The sequence below is a fragment of the Manacus candei genome, unplaced genomic scaffold (genome assembly GCF_025592945.1).
Source record: "Manacus candei isolate 608988 ecotype Guabito, Panama unplaced genomic scaffold, ASM2559294v1 h1tg000061l, whole genome shotgun sequence".
Classification (NCBI taxonomy): domain Eukaryota; kingdom Metazoa; phylum Chordata; class Aves; order Passeriformes; family Pipridae; genus Manacus; species Manacus candei.
In genome coordinates, this window is record NW_026138109.1 from 6,215,947 (window position 1) to 6,231,824 (window position 15,878).

A 15,878-nucleotide genomic window follows, 5' to 3' on the forward strand; every position below is an offset into this window, starting at 1 on the left:
CCCAGCATTAGCTGGCAACCCGGAGCGGGGGACGTTGTCTGTCCCCGGGGGCCTGGGGGCTCGGGGGGCACGGCAGGGATGGCCATCGCGGCAGCCCTGAAGGCTTGGGGGAGGGTAAGGAGCACCCCAGCCCCCCGCTTTCCAGGGCTGAGATGCAGTTGCAGCCCCATGCAAAAGAAAGGGCAGCAGAAACCACTTGTAAGCAAATACCCCGTGGCCTTGCTGCTTGGAGAGAGGCGCGTGGCGACGTGATAGGACAAGGGGGAATGGAAGGAACCCACTGGGATCATCAAATTCCAACTCCTGGCCCTGCACAGGATACCCCAAGAGTCACACTATGTGCCTGAGAGTATTGTCTGAACACGTCTTGAACTCTGTCATGCTTGGTGCTGTGACCGCTTCCCTGGGGAGCCTGTTTTGTGTCCAACCACCCTTTGGGTGAACAGTCTGTTCCCAATATCCAACTTAGACCTCTCCTGACGTGGCTTCATGCCATTCCCTCGGGTCCAGTCCTGGTCATCACAGAGAAGAGATTGATGCCTGCCCCTGCTGCCCTTCGTGAGGAAGCTGTAGACTGAGATGAAGTCTCCCCGCAGCCTCCACCAGGCTGAATAAACCAAGTGACCTCAGCTGCTCCCTGTATGGCTTTCCCTCTTTTAGAAAGTGCTTCACTATGAGGGTGGTGAGGCACTGGTACAGTGCCCAGAGAAGCTGTGAATGCCCCATCTCTGGAAATGTTCAAGGCCAGGCTGGGGTTCTGAGCAACCTGGTCTACTGGAAGGTTTCTCTGCCCATGGCAGGGGAGGTTGGAACAAGATGATCTTTAAGGTCCTTTACAACCCAAATAATTCTATGACTCCATGACATGGCTGCCCAGCTCAGCCCTGGACCTGTGTCTGAGTTAGCAGCCATCCCCATCACCTGCTACCCCAAAACCAGGGCCACAGGGTTCCCTTGTGCTGGAACGCCTGGGTGCCAGCCCCAACAGCCCCTTGCCCCAAGTGTCTGTCAGCACCATGACGCCCCTGGGTTGTGTCCCAGGTGGTGCCTCTGGGGACCCCACCAGGAAGTGACACTTTCCATTTTGCATCACACCCGTCTGACAAAGTGTCTGGGAGAGGGTTGCCAGTGTCCCTGTGGGGTGCAGAGCAAGAAATCAAAGAAGGGATGGAAGAGAGGGTCACATACGCTGATCTGCGCTTTCCCCCAACACCAGGTAATGGCGCGGTGCTCCCTGTCCCTGGCACCCAGCTCTCTCAGCAGATTCCCTGCCCTCCTGCAGACCCTTGACCTCCCAGACCTGCTTCCCCTAATTTCTGTGTGTCCTCTCCCAAGCAGCTCCTCTCCAGCCTCCTTGCAGACTGCCTGCTCTCAGGGTGGGGGGGCAGGAGAGGCTCAAGAGTGGGGGATGCCCACTGTACCCCAATGCCACAGCACACACAGGCAGTCCCTGCTCTGCTCTCCCTGTCCCATATAAAGTGCTGTCTGCAGGGAAACAACTTCTAGGAGGATCACACTGCTGCAAATGGGCTCTCCCTCACTTTTCCTGGGCTACCCTACTGCCTTCTGACATCCTGCCTGGGATTCACAGACATTTCCTGGCTGGAAGTTACGCACTGCTCCCACCAAGCCCCCCAGGGTCTAGGTTAAATTAAATCCTTTTCTCAGGTCCTCAGCAGCCGGTGCGCCTGCCCTGGTGCTGGGCAACCCTCAGCCTGGGTCTCCTCTCCCTGGTGCTTCTGCTGGCACAAATCATCCTTGTCAGCTTGAGCTTCCACTGTGAGTACCTACCTGCCTGTGCCTGGATCTCTGTGTCTCGGATCTTGCAGTTGGAGCTGGCGCCACAGGGCCAACAGACAGAGCTGCAGCTTCCCCAAGGAGCTGGGCCCTCCCGCTTGGGGCTGAGTGCATTGAGGGTTCTGGGGCAAGTGAGAAAATTGGTTAGGCAAGACATCGCCTACTTGACTGGAAAAAAAAGTTGGTGGCACAGCGTGGGCTTGGGGAAGGCCATCACATGGCATTGAAAAGAAAGCAGGAAGGAGAGAGGTGACACTGAAACTGAAAGGCAGCAGCACTTTCCCCGAAAGTCTGTGTTTTGCTGGGCTCCCAAGCACAGCAAAAGCCGCAAGGCCCTTGGCTGGCTTGGCGTACCCAAAGCAGGAGATGTCCTCACCCACAGCTGTGGGGTCACCCTGTGGGAGAGGACACCGTGTGCTGCTGGGAGCAGGAGCCCAGAGTTGCTGGGACACCCCTGTGCTCTTCTTCTGTAGATTTAGTACAACAACAGATGAGCTGCACCCATGATCTCTGGAGCATGGAGAAGAGCCCCAGCTATGGGCAACAGACACTGCGAGGTAAGAGAGCCTGGTGAGCTCCTGGACAAAGTTTGGAGAGGGCCTAGCTGCTCCTTTCAAGCAGCAGGATCTGTCCGTGCTCCAGGACATTCTCCCCACCCCAAATATTCCTTCACCCTTGCTACCTGTCCCCTGGCTCATAGCATAGAGAGCTGCCCCAGCACTGCTGAACAAGCTGAATGTTGGGACCTTTGGAAGAGGTGACCCCAGCATGGTTCAGCATTACCTGGACATGCCACCAGCACGAGGCTCATGGATGCCACCAGCATCCATTTTCCAGATGGCATCAGGTGCTCTCTTTGACCATCTCTGGTCCAACTGAAATCTTGACTGAGTTCCCAGCACTTGGGAAATTGTGTTTGTATTGCTTCTGCAAAACTGGAGCTCCCCTCCCTGCCCAGTGCCAGCACCTTCCTGTAACTCCTTCTCCCCAGGGAGCTCCTTCTCATAAGGGCCTCCCTCTGGGGAGCTGGGGCTGGAAGACGGGAGCTGAGCTCCCGAATAACAGCAAGTGGAGGGTGGTCTCCGTGGGGCAGCCCTAGGAGCACAGTGGGTGGGTTGGTACCCAGTGGCTGCCCATTGTCACTGTCCTGCCCCTTGGGCTGGGGGCTGGGGGCAGCCCCTGCCCAATCCCAGCTGCTGTGTTTCTGGTGTGCAGCACAATGCCAGTTTTGCCCGGTCGGCTGGCTCTGGGATGCAGGGCAGTGCTACTACTTCTCATCTGCCAAAAAGACCTGGGAGAAAAGCAGAGAGGACTGCTGCTCCAGAGGGGCACAGCTGGTCACCATCCAAGACAACACTACCCTGGTGAGTGCACCCAGCCTGCCCTGTCCAGCTCCCTGCGAGCATCGGGCTGTGCTGGTGACCACCTCAAGGTCCCTCAGCAGCCACCCACCCATCAGCAGCATTGTCTCAGCTCCTTGGCTCTGGCCTATGTGCCCAAATCCTAGCTAAGCCTCCAGGCAGGGAGCTGGCAATGCTGTGCCCATGCTGCACAGCCCCCATCACTAATCGTGGGTGGGGATGTGTGTCCCCCCAGGGAGCTCACCTGGATCCTCTCCTGTATTAGGCTTTCCTGATGCGCACCACGGACATGGAGGTCTTCCATGTGGGGCTGAAGAAGGATGGCTTTGCATCTGACTGGAAGTGGCTGGATGGCACCACATTGAAGGGGTAGGGCTGTCAGCTTGTCCCCAGCCAGGGCTGCTGAGGGTCCAGCAGCAGGGATCAGGGAGGTGACAGGGGGACACTGGCATGGAGGGATGTGCTCCATATTTTGGCCACCTCCTGTCTCCCCAGGGCTGCACTGGGGCGTTTTAGGGAAGAGAAGATAGGGAAGAGAGGCCTGACCCTGGTGCCCATACTCTGCCTGGGTGAGGGACTGGAGGGTTCCCCCAAAAGCAGATTCCCAGATTTTGGTTGGTGCAGTTGGTGCTGAGCCCTGCCAGGAGGGACCTGAGGGTCTCATGTACCTGATGGGGCTGGGAGCATCAGAAAATGTGGCTTAATTGGGAGGAGGCAGGAGACAGTGCTCCATGGCGGGGGGTGAGCTTTGCCCCGCAGCATCCCTGTGCCACTTCTGGTCCCTGGCTGGAGGATTTACTGATGGGACAATCTCAGTTCTTCCTGTCCATCCCGTCTCAGTGCACTCTCTCCCTGCAGGATCTTCCTAATCCATCGCTACACCAGGTCTTACCAGGCCTGTGGCAGGCTGTCAGGCTTGGGGCTGTCGGGTGGTCTGTGCTCGGAACCCCTTGGATGGGTCTGCAAGCAGAGTGCAGCCACCCTGCAGTGGCTCCAGTCCTCGCCTCCTTCCTTCATCTGGGGAAACACCACCTACAGCTGTGTGAGGCCCTGATGGCTGTGGGAACCTCCAGCCTGTCCCACCACCATGTTCCCTGCCTGACTCCAATTCATGGGCATTCGCAGGCACTGACTGCTGCCTCCTGGCTCAGACCTCTTTATTTCCCTGTAACTGCATTTTGCCAATAAACTCTGCCAAAAACTGTGTCTGTCTTTGGGGAATGACAGGGGTGTGATAGAGGTGCATCCTCCAGCTCACTGACTCGGTTGCATCAATGAAAAGTGGGAAATTGCCTCTGCTGCACCGTTCCAGGAGCCAGCATTCAGCCAGCAGCAATCCAAGCATCCTCGTGGCCTGATGGCAGCATGAGGCAGCTCCTGTGCAGGCTGGAGCAGGTCTCCTGAAAGCTTTCTGATTGTGGTGGCTGCCTGGTGTTTATGCTTCTTGGAACACACAGCTGAGAGGTGACCCTTTGCTTCCTCATCCCATGGAGGACTTGGACCGGGCAGCAGCTTATCTAGTGGTGCTGACCCAGTCTGAGGAGGTTCCAGCAAGTGGCCTCACTTTGCTTTGAATCTGGGTGATGTGTGAGAGCCTGAAAGGTCTGATGAGGCTTGAGTTGAAGGTGTTTGGTTCCGGCAGCTGTTAAAGTTTCAATATAGACCTCCTGGTTACAGCAGCCTGGAGCTCTGGCATGAACATCCCTGGGATTCTCCCTGGCATATTCAGAGGACCAATATAATAAGTGCATCCTGTGTCCTGAGCAGGGGCTGGGAGGGAAAAGGTGATACATGGGGTGGTGTAGCCCTGCTGTGGCCAGTACACAGGAGCTTGGGCTCCTCACAGCCTGGGGCACAGATGTAGAGCATGCAGCCCAGAGTGGAGCTCATTCACCCCCCACCCTCCAAAGCCAGAGCATCCTCCGAAATAAAACCACTTTTTGCAAATAAAGCAACTACTTCTGCTTTTCTGCATATGAAGAAGTGTCTCCATCCCACATGGTCTTAGCCACAGTCTGCTATATGACCACAGTGGAGCAGAACAGGACTGAGTTCCTGGACTGCTACTGCCCAGCTGCCTGCATGGCCCAGAGTGTGGTCTATGCTGATTTGAAGTTTGATGAGCCCCTGCTCACTTCCCCTACCTGCCCTGAGGTTACCGGGCACCAAGAAAGTGCTGGGCTTGGGACAGGTGTCTCTCCTCTGGACTTGCTCCAACAGGTCCATGTCCTTCCTGTGCTGACGACCCCAGAGCTGGATGCAGTGCTCCAGATGGGGGTCCCACCAGAGCAGAGCTGAGAGGCAGAATTCTCTCCCTCTCCTGCTTTCCACCCTGCTTTGGATTCAGCCCAGGACAGGATTGGTTTCTGGGCTGTGAGTGCACATGGCTGGGTCATGTCCAGCCTCTCACCCACCAGCACCCCAAGTCCTTCTCAGCAGGGCTGCTCTTGATCTGTTCATCCCCCAGCCTGTGTTGGTACCAGGGGTTGCCCTGACCCAAGTGCAGCACCTTGCACTTGGTCTTGTTAAACCTCATGATGTTCCCATGGGCCTACTCCTTGACCTTGTCCAGGTCCCTCTGGATGGCATCGGGTGCCTCAGATGTATCAACCACAGCTCTCAGCTGGGTGTCATCTGCAAGCTCGCTGAGGGTGCACTAGATCCCCCTATTCACATCGTTGATGAAAGCATTAAGTAGCATTGGTGCCAATATGGATCCCCAAGGGACCTCACTGGTCACCAATGTCCACATCAGGACACAGAGCCATTGACCACTATCTTCTGGATGCGACTGTCCTGCCAATTCCTTATCCACCAAACAGCCCACCCATTGAATCCATTTCTCTCCAATTTAGAGGGAGACTGTGTCAAAAGCTTTACAGAAGTCGAGATATAAGACATTTGTAGCCCTTCCCTTGTTCAGTGATGAAATCACTCCATTGTAGAAGGCCACTAGGTTGGTTAGGCAGGACTTTACATTGATGAAAACCATGCTGGCTGTCTCAAACCCAGCTTAGCAAAATGGTTCCCAACACCTCGTACTCTCTGCAGAAACACTTGAGTCAGCAGGGTCAGTGCTGCACCTGGACTCCCCCTCCCCACCCCACCTGGATCCTGGACAGGGCTCTCTTATCACCCTGCTTGGCAATTCAGGTTCCACCATGGTCTCAGGGACCTTCCCCTCATGGTGCCAGGGTCCCCTTTTTCTAGCATTCCCAAGTCTCCTCAGTACTTCCCTCTCTCTTCCACTGTCTTAAGACTCATAGTTGCAACCCCATTTCCTCAGGGCCTCTCCCATTTGCCTTCCATGATCTCAGGCATCTTCACTGAACCTCCACGTCCTCCCATGGTCTCAGGGTTACTGCATTCACCCCCATGGTCTCAGGGCTCTTCATTGCACCTTTTTTTCTCCCATGGTTTCAGGGTTTCCTTATTCAACTTCAATGTTCTCAAGGCTCCCCAGAGCTTCCCCATCTCCCATATGGTCTTGTGGCTTCCCAGCATTTTCTCATGCTGATGGCACCACTGCCTGCGCTCTTCCCAGGCAAGACCCAGCCCAAAGCCCTGGGCAGGTGATGGAGGCAGGAAAAAGGGCAGGATGAGAGCTATTAATGCCAAGAGAAGAGACAGGCTGTAAATCCACAGAAGTCCCCAAAATGGACAGACTGAGGGATACCAATGTGTCATCCCACAGCTCCAAGAAAATGCAAATGGCAGATCCTGCACAGTTCTCCCCGGGCAGCCTTGGGGGAGCACAGAAAGTGGGAGCTGGGCTTTGCACTGGAGACTTGGATCACTGCAGGGTGTGCTGGCCAGGGCACACAGGAACACACAGAGACACAGTGCAAGGTGGTGTGATAAGTGTATGTATGAGTGTAAGAAAGCGAAATAAGGTTTCTTTTCTAGCCTTTAAAATACAGACCCTCTTTCCCAGTGCTTTGTAACGCAGTTGAGGCAATGCATGCACAGGGAACAGAGTCTTGGGGTGCATCCCCAGCTCCTGTCGCCAAGTCCAGAGGTGGAGTAGAGTGTCAGCAGTCAGATCTTGTCCAGGAGAGGAGGTTGGGCCTCAGATGTGCTGCTCAATTTCGGGGATTTCTCGCAGATCCACTGAAAGGAATGCCAGCACGATATATGCCTGATTTTCCCATATTCTATTACCCTGCACATTGTATTCCTAGGAAAGAGGGCACATCTCAGAGTAGCAGTGACAACATCCTTGCTATAGACACCACTTCCCATAGCTCTCAGTGCCGCTGGGGCAGGCAGGGTGCCTGGCACTGGGACCAGTCTGAGGAAGGGTTGCATTCCTCCTCCCAGTTTTCTGCTCTGCCACTTGGAAATCTGGCAGTACACTCCACAGCTGAGCTCTGCCCTGACCCCCTTCCCTTGGGGGACCATCATCCCCTTTACTGGGGGATGTAACAGGGTCAAATCAGCACCTTTCTGGTGTGGGAAAAGGGCAGGTGCTTGCACCCAGCACTCTCGTACTTACCAGGTTTGACTTCTGTCCTGCCATTCAGAAGATGCCTTTGTGTTATAATAAATGCTTGGTCCAATCCAGTAGTTTTCAGTAGACACCTCCACAAAATGCTGGAAGAAGAGAAGCTGTCAGCCACCTGCTTCATGACTAGCACTTGCCTGGTGCCCAGGAGCGCCAGAGTCGGCTGTGCTCCTCCTCCCAGACTTCTGGAAAGGAAACCTGGGGCTCATGGTGCTACCCCAGCACCTCCACAGATACTGCTGCAGCTGTCCCGGTGGGACTCTGCCCAGTCCCACCCTCCTAGGGTACCACAATACCCCTGCTCTGTACCGGTACTGTCAATGGTAGCAAGCTATCTTGGATGAGCAGTTCAGCAGATTTTGCTTTGCAGTCATCCTTGCTTCTCTGCCAGGTCTTCTTCTGCACAGAGATGAAGAGACACTTGCTCCTGTAGAGCACCCAGCCTGAGGGGCAGCACTCTGGGGACAGGGGCACAGGTCAGACACTTATCCTCCCACAGATGCTCGAGGGGCCCAGCCCGGCCGAGATCAACCCCTGCATCTGCCCAAGAGCAACATTGCCTCTGCCCCCGCCCCATCACAACTCTACCTGTATTCACACAGGCACGCAGGCTGCTCACAGTACTCTCGCTGTTGTTGAGCTTCCCCTGCACCTCCTGCATCTCCTTCTCCGTCTTGCCCAGGACCCCCCAGACGTGCCCCAGCTCGGCGCTCATTCTATCCAGCTCCAGCTGGCTGATGTTGCCCTCGTGCCACGCTCGCTGCAGCTCCTCTCTGGCCCACGCCAGCTCCAGCTCTGCCTGCTCCAGGCTCTGCTTCTGAGTGCTCAGCTCCTGTGACAGGCGGCCCTGCTCGGCTGCATAGTTGCGGGAGGTGTCCTGCAGGCTGCGGGTGACCTGCCAGTCTGGGGGTAGGGCAGTGAGCTGAGTCATGGGCATGGGACAGCTGGGCCATGGGACTTGCAAGGGAGAATGAGATAGGAGTGCCTGTCTGTGGGTAGAGATTGTCCTGGGGGTTTCAATGAGAAGGGAAAGGAAGTCCCAATGGTGGCAGGTGGAGGGGAGACAATGGCAGGCAGTAGGAGGCAGTGGGAGACAGTGGGAAGGCAAGGGGAGGCAATGAGAAGGCTAGTGGGAGGTAGTGGTAGGCAATCCAAGAAGTGGAAGACAATAGGAAGTGGTGGGAAGGCAGTGAGAGGGAGTGGGAGGCAGTGGGAGGGAGTAGGAGGCAGTGTGAAGGCAGTGAGAGGCTGTGGGAGGCAATAAGAAGGCAAAGAGAGTGAGTGAGAGACAACAGGAAGGCAGCAGGAGGCAGTGGGAATGCAATGGGAGGCAGTGGGAAGGCAGTAGAAAGGCAGTGGGAAGGCAGTAGAAAGGCAGTGGGAAGACAGTGGGAGACAATGGGAAGCAGTAACAGGGAGTGAGAGGGAGTGGGAAGCTGTGGGAGGCAATGGCAGGCAATGGGGAGTAGTAGGAAGACAGTGGGAGGCAATGGGAAGTAGTGACAGGGAGTGGGAGGCAGTGAGAGGCATTGGAAGGTAGTGGTAAGACAGGGGGAGGACAATGGGAGGCAGTGGGAAGGCTGTGGGAGGCAGTGGGGGGGAGTAGGAGGGAGTGGGAAGGTAGTGGGAGGCAGCTCATGTAGCCGTGAAAGAGGAAGCAACTAGTCCTGGACCCCCAGCCTCAGGCACCCCTCATCCCTGACAAACCCCCTGCAGCTCGTCACTGGCCCAGCCCAACACCCCTTCTCGCTAGCCCCCAACCCACGGCCATCCCCCTGACTCACAGCAAGCCCCCAGGGCCACGGTGGCCACCAGCAGCAGCAGGAGCAGGACCAGGCTGGCTGGCAGCAGCACTTTGGGGATGTGCCATCGCCGGGGCGAGCGCTCTGCAAAAGACAAGCACCCCTGGGCATCATCCCTGCCATCACCCGATGCCCACCCCACGCCGGGGCATCCCCACAGCAGTGGCTGTGTCCGGGTTCCCACCTGGACTGGGCACTGCTGTCACCGGCCCTGGCAGCACGTTCTCGTAGGGGCTGTCATCTTCATCGGGGACAGTGGATGGAGACCCCTCAGCAAATTTCAGGTCGGCGTAGACCACGTTCTGCGCCATGCCCGGGCCACCCCAATGGCCCCGAGGGCGCTGCTGCTGCTGCTGCAGAGAAAAAGTACAGCTAGTTTCCGCAGAAGCAAAAGTGTAAGGAGGTGTGGCAGATGGGAAAGTACAGCCACGACACTGGCGCCCTGCCATTGGCCCAGCAACACCATCCTGTTTCATTCCGCCCCCGGAAACTGCTAAGGGGTCCCCTGGGACGGCAGTGGAGGCGGCAGTGCAGCTCGGGGCTGAGGCACTGGGCAGAGCTGCAGGCCTTGCCTATGGAGAATTGACTTAATTCCCTAGGGCAGGGCTGGCTTACAGGGGGGAAGAGGTGGCTTTGGTGCTGACCCCATCCAGGATGGAGTTTCCCTCTTCTTTGTGCTCTGCTCCAGAATTGGAGCATCGCTGCTGTGTGGAAATGTTTGCCTTAATGCCTAAAAGGGATTTCCACATTGCAGCATGAGCTTTCACTTCTCCTCTCATTATGGTCACATGCCCCCACTCTGTCAGCAAGGACACCATGGAAAATCATGTCTCAGATCTTGAAGTGTCATGATAAATGGTCTCATTACTCTTCCATTGTACCCAGCTCAGTGGTCCCAAGCAGTAGCAGGAATATTGGGCAGTCACCCGATACATCCCACTGGCCTTTCCCCAGCATGTCCTCCCTGGGCCTGGGCACCTGCATGCCCAAGAGACTATGCTCCATTTTCATCCAGGAGACTGAGTGGAGGCTGTCCAACCCTTAGCTTTCCAAACCTCCTTCCTGTCCCTTTTGAAGCTGGCTGTCATTTTTGCCTTTCTCCACTGATGAAGGACTTCCCTTGCTCTTGCAGAGGTGATGGGCAGTGGCCTTTGTATCAGTTTGGCCTGCCTCTCCCGCCAAGTCCAAGCTGTCTCCTCCCCCTTCTCGATCTCCCCAAGCAAGGAAAAAAAAATGAACCACAGAAAAAAAACCTGAAAGGAGTCCGAACGAAACGGGATTATATCAAATATATATATATATGACATATATTTACAAATATATATACAATTTGAATATATTACACACAATAGGGAGCTCCCGAGGGGGAAAAAGGGAAAAGGGAGGGGGAAACAAGGATGAAAAAAACCTAAAAACAAATATCCTCCAAATATACCCATTAATAGAGAGCTAGCAAATAAATACAAAAACCAATTAAATACTTGCCTGAATGAGACAGCAGAACTAACTCCCCACGCCTCTCAAATGGAATGGAGATAATGGCAGGTCTGAGCAGCAGGCCCTGAACTATACAAGCAAAGCCCGTCTATGGAGAGACCTGTCTCCTTCAGCCACTGGAAGAGAGAAGAGAGTGAACTGTCTAATCTGTGCCTTTTTATATGTTGTGTTACGGAAAGGGATGATACGGAATACTTCCCTAGATTTCTGACCCCGTTGCTAAGGAAGGCCTAAAAAGTCCACAAAACCAACCCACTACAGCCTTGTAACGCTGTGCTCCAACAGCACCACTGTGCACCTCCAGTCCTGTTCCAGGGACTGGCTGCATCCAGGTGTGCCCAACTGGCCCCCAACTCAGTGTCCATTTTGAAACCTACCTTTCTCTGGATGAAGTTCAGTAGAGATCTCTGAGATGCTGAGAGGCTGGAGAGACCAAGAAGGAGGTTCTGTGGGTTCTGGGGTTGTGGTCTTAGGCAGGGAAGGCAAAGTGGATGTCATTGCTCTATGCAACTGTGTGGGAGAGGTTTGGAGCAATGCCAAAGCTTACTTCTTCTAGGAGGGGAACAGGAAGAGGATGAGAGGCAGTGGCACACGCTACATAGTGGGGAAATTCCCATTCTCAGAGGCTGGGAGAGAAAATCTGAATCTGTGAAGACCTCCAGCCCTCCACAGAGCTGTCTACAGGGCAATGTGCTCCTGTGTTGAGGATTTCCCTGCTCTCCCCTTGCTCTCCCCTGACCCAGGGATCTGGGTCCTTGCTCTGCCACAGCCGTGACCTCAGGCTGTGCTGCCCTGGCCCTGCTGCGTGCCCAGGGGGACCACAAGGACTTCTGGAGCGTGGGAGGGGAGGGGCTGATATTTCTGGGACCAATGAGAGGGTGCTGATACCTGCGGCTGTGCTTCAGTGGTCCCATCTGCTACAACGCAGAGCAAACTTCTGCTTCTGCAGATGCTGGCTGCACTTCTCCTTTGCACCTCCGAGACGCAGTGCAATCACCAGGAGCAGGACCATCCCAGAAAGGCACCCCAAGGGCAGAGTGGGAGCCTGAACAGCTCAGGGCTTGCCCAGCACTTGCCCACATGGCCCAGAGCATGGTTTATGCTGACCTGAGGTTTGCCAAAGTGATGGGAGGCCGGAGCATGGCCAGCCAGGCACTGGAGGCAGGTTAGAGCCCACAGACCATGCCACTCTGCTCCTGCCATCCCCAACCTCACGGACTCAGCCTCTCTCCCCTGCCTTCCTCCCACAGCCCTTGGCATGGATGAGGCAGAGAGCCCCCACGAGAACACGCAGCCGGTGCCGGCAGGGCAGGACGGGGACGGGGCCCAGCCCAACCCAGGTGAGTACCCAGCTGGAATCCAGGGCACCAAGCGAGGTCTTGGCATGGGTAGTGGGTGGTGTTTTGGGGTGCTCCCACTCCCATCCTTTAAGAGAGGAAATGCCTACACCATGCCACTTGTGCCATCATGTCACCACAGCACTGTCTGCAGGCAATAGGCATGGGGATTGCCAGGGGTTTTCCAGGTCTCCAGGTGATGTCTGTTGTGTCTTTCAGGCCACCGGTCCCGGCGGTGGTGCATCCCAGTGGGGCTGCTGATAATCTGCCTGCTGCTGGTGGCCACTGTGGCCCTGGGGGCTTGCTGTGAGTCAGGGGTCTGGGCACATCTGGGGCTGGGGGTGGCTGGGGCAGGGAGGCAGCTGTGCTGGGGTAGGTGCCGTGGTTGAGCATGGAGTGAATAGGGGCATGCCCATGCATGCTGCTCCTGGCTGAGTCCCTCTTCCCTGTCTGCCACAAGCTGTCCTGTATCCCTCTCAGGATAGGCATCCCCCCTGCCTCCCATCACCCACCTTCCCCACCTTGCCCTCTGTTTCTGCTCCTTTTTCTTCCCATCTTGGCATTGCCCAGCCTCATATTTCTGCACCCTGCCTGCCCCTGCCCTGCTGTACCTGGTCCCACACCCCATCCTGCCCCTGCCCCGCTCTCCCCTCCCAAGTCCTGTCCAGCCCTTAACCATACGCTTTGCTGCTGTGTCCTTCCTTTCCATCCTTTCCCGTTCAACATGGACAACACCCTGCCTTGCCCTGCCCATCATACCTGCCCCAAATGGGGTCAGTCCCACACCCAGGCTGTCCCGTGCCCGTGTTTCAGATCACCCCTTCTGTCCCCAGACTGGCAGGTCACCCGCAGCCTGCAGGACGCCTCCCACGACCATGCAGCCGAGCAGGGCCGCCTGTCACAGGAGCTGAGCACTCAGGAGCAGAGCCTGGAGCAGGCACGGGTGGAGCTGGCATGGGCCAGAGAGGAGCTGCAGCGAGCGTGGCACGAGGGCAACATCAGCCAGCTGGAGCTGGATAGAATGAGCGCCGAGCTGGGGCACGTCAGGGGGGTCCTGGGCAAGACGGAGAAGGAGATGCAGGAGGTGCAGGGGAAGCTCAACAACAGCGAGAGCACCGTGGCTGTCCTGCGCTCCTGCACAGCTATAGGTAGGGAGATGATGGAGCAGGGATGGGGTGTCCTGGGTGACTGGCATCCCTCAGCAGGTGCAGTGCCAAGACACGAGCACTGGCTTTTTTTGGTCAAGTGGTGGGGGCAGGGTGGTCTGAGGCTGAAGCTATGTCTGGAGCAGAGGCTGAGCCTGTGATATCTGCTGGGAAGATGTGGGGTTGTTCCTGGTTCCCCCCAGGGCATCTGTGTCTGATCAAGCATCTGAGCTGTGCCCCTGCCCGCAGATTGCTGCCCCTCCGGCTGGCTGCTGTATAGGGGCAAGTGCCTCTTCATCTCCTCAGAAAAGAAGACATGGGAGGACAGCAGAGATGAGTGTGAGAGAACATATTCTCAGCTCCTGATCACCAAATCCTGGACTCGCTGGACTGTGCCGGTAGGGTGCTGGGGGAGCTGAGGGCAGGAAAGGGTGTATCCAGACCTGGGGTCACCAGATGGGCTAGCACTGTTCTGGAGGCCCCTGCTATGCCAAAACACTGGAGGGTGCAAGGCTGATCTCTGGAGCACATGGCTGGTGATGGACATGAAGCAGAGGCTCTGCCCCCCCTTGGTGCTGCCCAAGCTGGAGCAGGGCACCTCGGCTGCTCAGTTGTCCTGCTCCAAGAAGCTCTAGCCCCAGGGTCTCCTTGGGGAGATGATCACTCCCTGCAAACACTGCAATACATAGGTACCATGGAAAAAATGTGAAAAGGCCCTTTTTATTCTTCCCCAGACCTTCCTGAAGAATGCAGATGTCCCATATTGGATCGGACTGCAGAAGAGCGGCTTCCCCTGGTATGACTATGGCTGGCTGGAGGAAGAGGACCCAGATGGCGAGGGGCTCTCCGATGCCTGGTTCTGGGTGGATGGCTCCCTTTATGAAAGGTACCTGGCAGCACAGCCTCTTGCCAAAACTCCTCAACCCCAGCACAACTTTAGGAAGTGTTTTAAATCCCACTAGTACCCAGTTCTAGGCACAGGCACTGGGAAACTAAGAGCATCAGAGCAGCAGGGGCTGAGGGAAGGTGGGTGCAATGGTGTGGTGAGATGCGTACAGCACATGAAGATGCAAAGTGAAGACTTGGGGGTGTACATGCAGGGCATACAAAGCAGGCGGTAGCAAAAGTGGACAAAAGAAACCTCAAGTTTTATTTGGGGTCTAGACAACGTGTTTGAGCACAATCTCTATCCCTCACGTGCCTCCTTGATTCCTCCGAGAGAGGAAATCAAGCCTTCCCGCCCACAGAGAATGCTCCTCCCCTCCACGTGCACCCACTTGTCAGCTTGTTGCTGCTTCCTCTTGCAGTGTCTGAGAGCAGTGGGGAGGAACAGACCCGTCTGGCCAGGTGCTGGGTACCCAGCCCCTGCTCACTGCCTGCCCCTTCACCTTCAACCCTCACCCCCCAAATGGGGGACTGCACCCAGTGTAGACCCACAGCCCAGGGCAGCTCCTCCAGCTGTCCATGTGCCCTCAGGAAGGACTGGGCTCTCCCCACCGGAGGGATGAAAAAATGTCCAGCAGTGAGGCCAAGTCAAACAGGAGGGAGCCTAAGGGGAGTCACAAGCACTGCAAACCCTTTGTAGAGGCATTTCTTAGCCTGCCTGAGGAAGGGCGGCGACCTGTCAGCTGAGCCTTCAGCCTGTGAAATCATTAGGGGAGGACTGGGGGATCCCCTATCTGACTGTAGCATCCAACCCCTCTTGTTCGAGCTACAAGAGGCAGTCGTCACAGCAGGGGTTGTGGGCAGAAGGTGTCAGCCCCTGATGTGTTGCTTCCCCGTCCAGGCCATGGCAGTCAAAGTCGAATGGGTCGTGTGCCATAATAAGCCGTGGAAACATCAAACCTGCCCAGTGCACCGGCCCCCATGACCTGCACTTCTGGATCTGTGAGAAGGCAGCGGGGCCAAGCTCCCCTTTCAAATGATGATGGCTTCTGGCCCCAGTATTGCTGTGGTGAGTGTGCCCCCATCAGGTTCTGCCGAGCCTGGGGTGCATGGGGCGTGTGGGGTATGCATGGAGGAAAGCAGGGAGCCTGTGTCACTGCCTGGGGCATGTTGATCCTGCCCCTTGGAGCCTGCCTCCATCCCCTCACTGCCATAGAAGGCCCTGGTCTGTGGTAGTTTTAGAGGACTCCCTGAAGCTGTGGCTCAGTAAAGGGGCAAAATGGGGGAAAACCCTTTCCAAGATGCCTTTCCAGCCCTGTTGCATGTCTTGGAGGCTGGGTGACATCTCACCCTCACCCTCCTCTGCCTTCCCTTGCAGCACCTGCACCCTGCACTGCCTCTGCTCCAGCCTTGCTACGTTCCTGCCTGGGATGTTCCACCCATTCAGGCAAACTACTTCCCCCTACAGACCGCTGCCCCCCCCTGGCTGCCCAAGTCCTTCTCAGGGATGCCCAGTGATGCTCGGGTATCACATAGGCAGCAGTGGCTGT

The 15,878-nt window shown here is 56.4% G+C and overlaps 3 protein-coding genes across 4 annotated transcripts; 2 read left to right on the forward strand and 1 right to left on the reverse strand.

Moving 5' to 3' along the window:
* Positions 1–889: 889 nt before the first annotated feature.
* LOC127478660 (killer cell lectin-like receptor subfamily G member 1) lies at positions 890–4,348 on the forward strand. Of its 2 annotated transcripts, XM_051804650.1 has the most exons (6): positions 890–1,216; positions 1,669–1,779; positions 2,271–2,354; positions 3,013–3,161; positions 3,424–3,527; positions 4,017–4,348. In XM_051804650.1, exons 1-6 carry the CDS (start codon positions 1,168–1,170, stop codon positions 4,210–4,212), a joined length of 693 nt encoding a protein of 230 aa, XP_051660610.1. In that variant the 5' UTR covers positions 890–1,167; the 3' UTR covers positions 4,213–4,348. The 2 variants fall into 2 exon arrangements, with proteins under 2 accessions (XP_051660610.1, XP_051660611.1); XM_051804651.1 differs by lacking the exon at positions 1,669–1,779.
* A 2,630-nt stretch (positions 4,349–6,978) lies between these two features.
* Positions 6,979–9,827, reverse strand: LOC127478658 (B-cell differentiation antigen CD72-like). Its single transcript, XM_051804647.1, has 6 exons — positions 9,649–9,827; positions 9,447–9,548; positions 8,251–8,565; positions 7,972–8,120; positions 7,654–7,751; positions 6,979–7,335 (listed from the first exon to the last, which is right to left on the reverse strand). The coding sequence occupies exons 1-6, from the start codon at positions 9,773–9,775 to the stop codon at positions 7,197–7,199; spliced, it is 930 nt and encodes a 309-aa protein (XP_051660607.1). The 5' UTR covers positions 9,776–9,827; the 3' UTR covers positions 6,979–7,196.
* Positions 9,828–12,041: 2,214 nt separating this feature from the next.
* Positions 12,042–15,811, forward strand: LOC127478657 (B-cell differentiation antigen CD72-like). The gene is made up of 8 exons (XM_051804646.1): positions 12,042–12,126; positions 12,212–12,301; positions 12,518–12,604; positions 13,132–13,446; positions 13,693–13,841; positions 14,178–14,329; positions 15,230–15,397; positions 15,707–15,811. Exons 1-7 carry the CDS (start codon positions 12,042–12,044, stop codon positions 15,366–15,368), a joined length of 1,017 nt encoding a protein of 338 aa, XP_051660606.1. The 3' UTR covers positions 15,369–15,397; positions 15,707–15,811.
* The last annotated feature ends 67 nt before the right edge of the window (positions 15,812–15,878 follow it).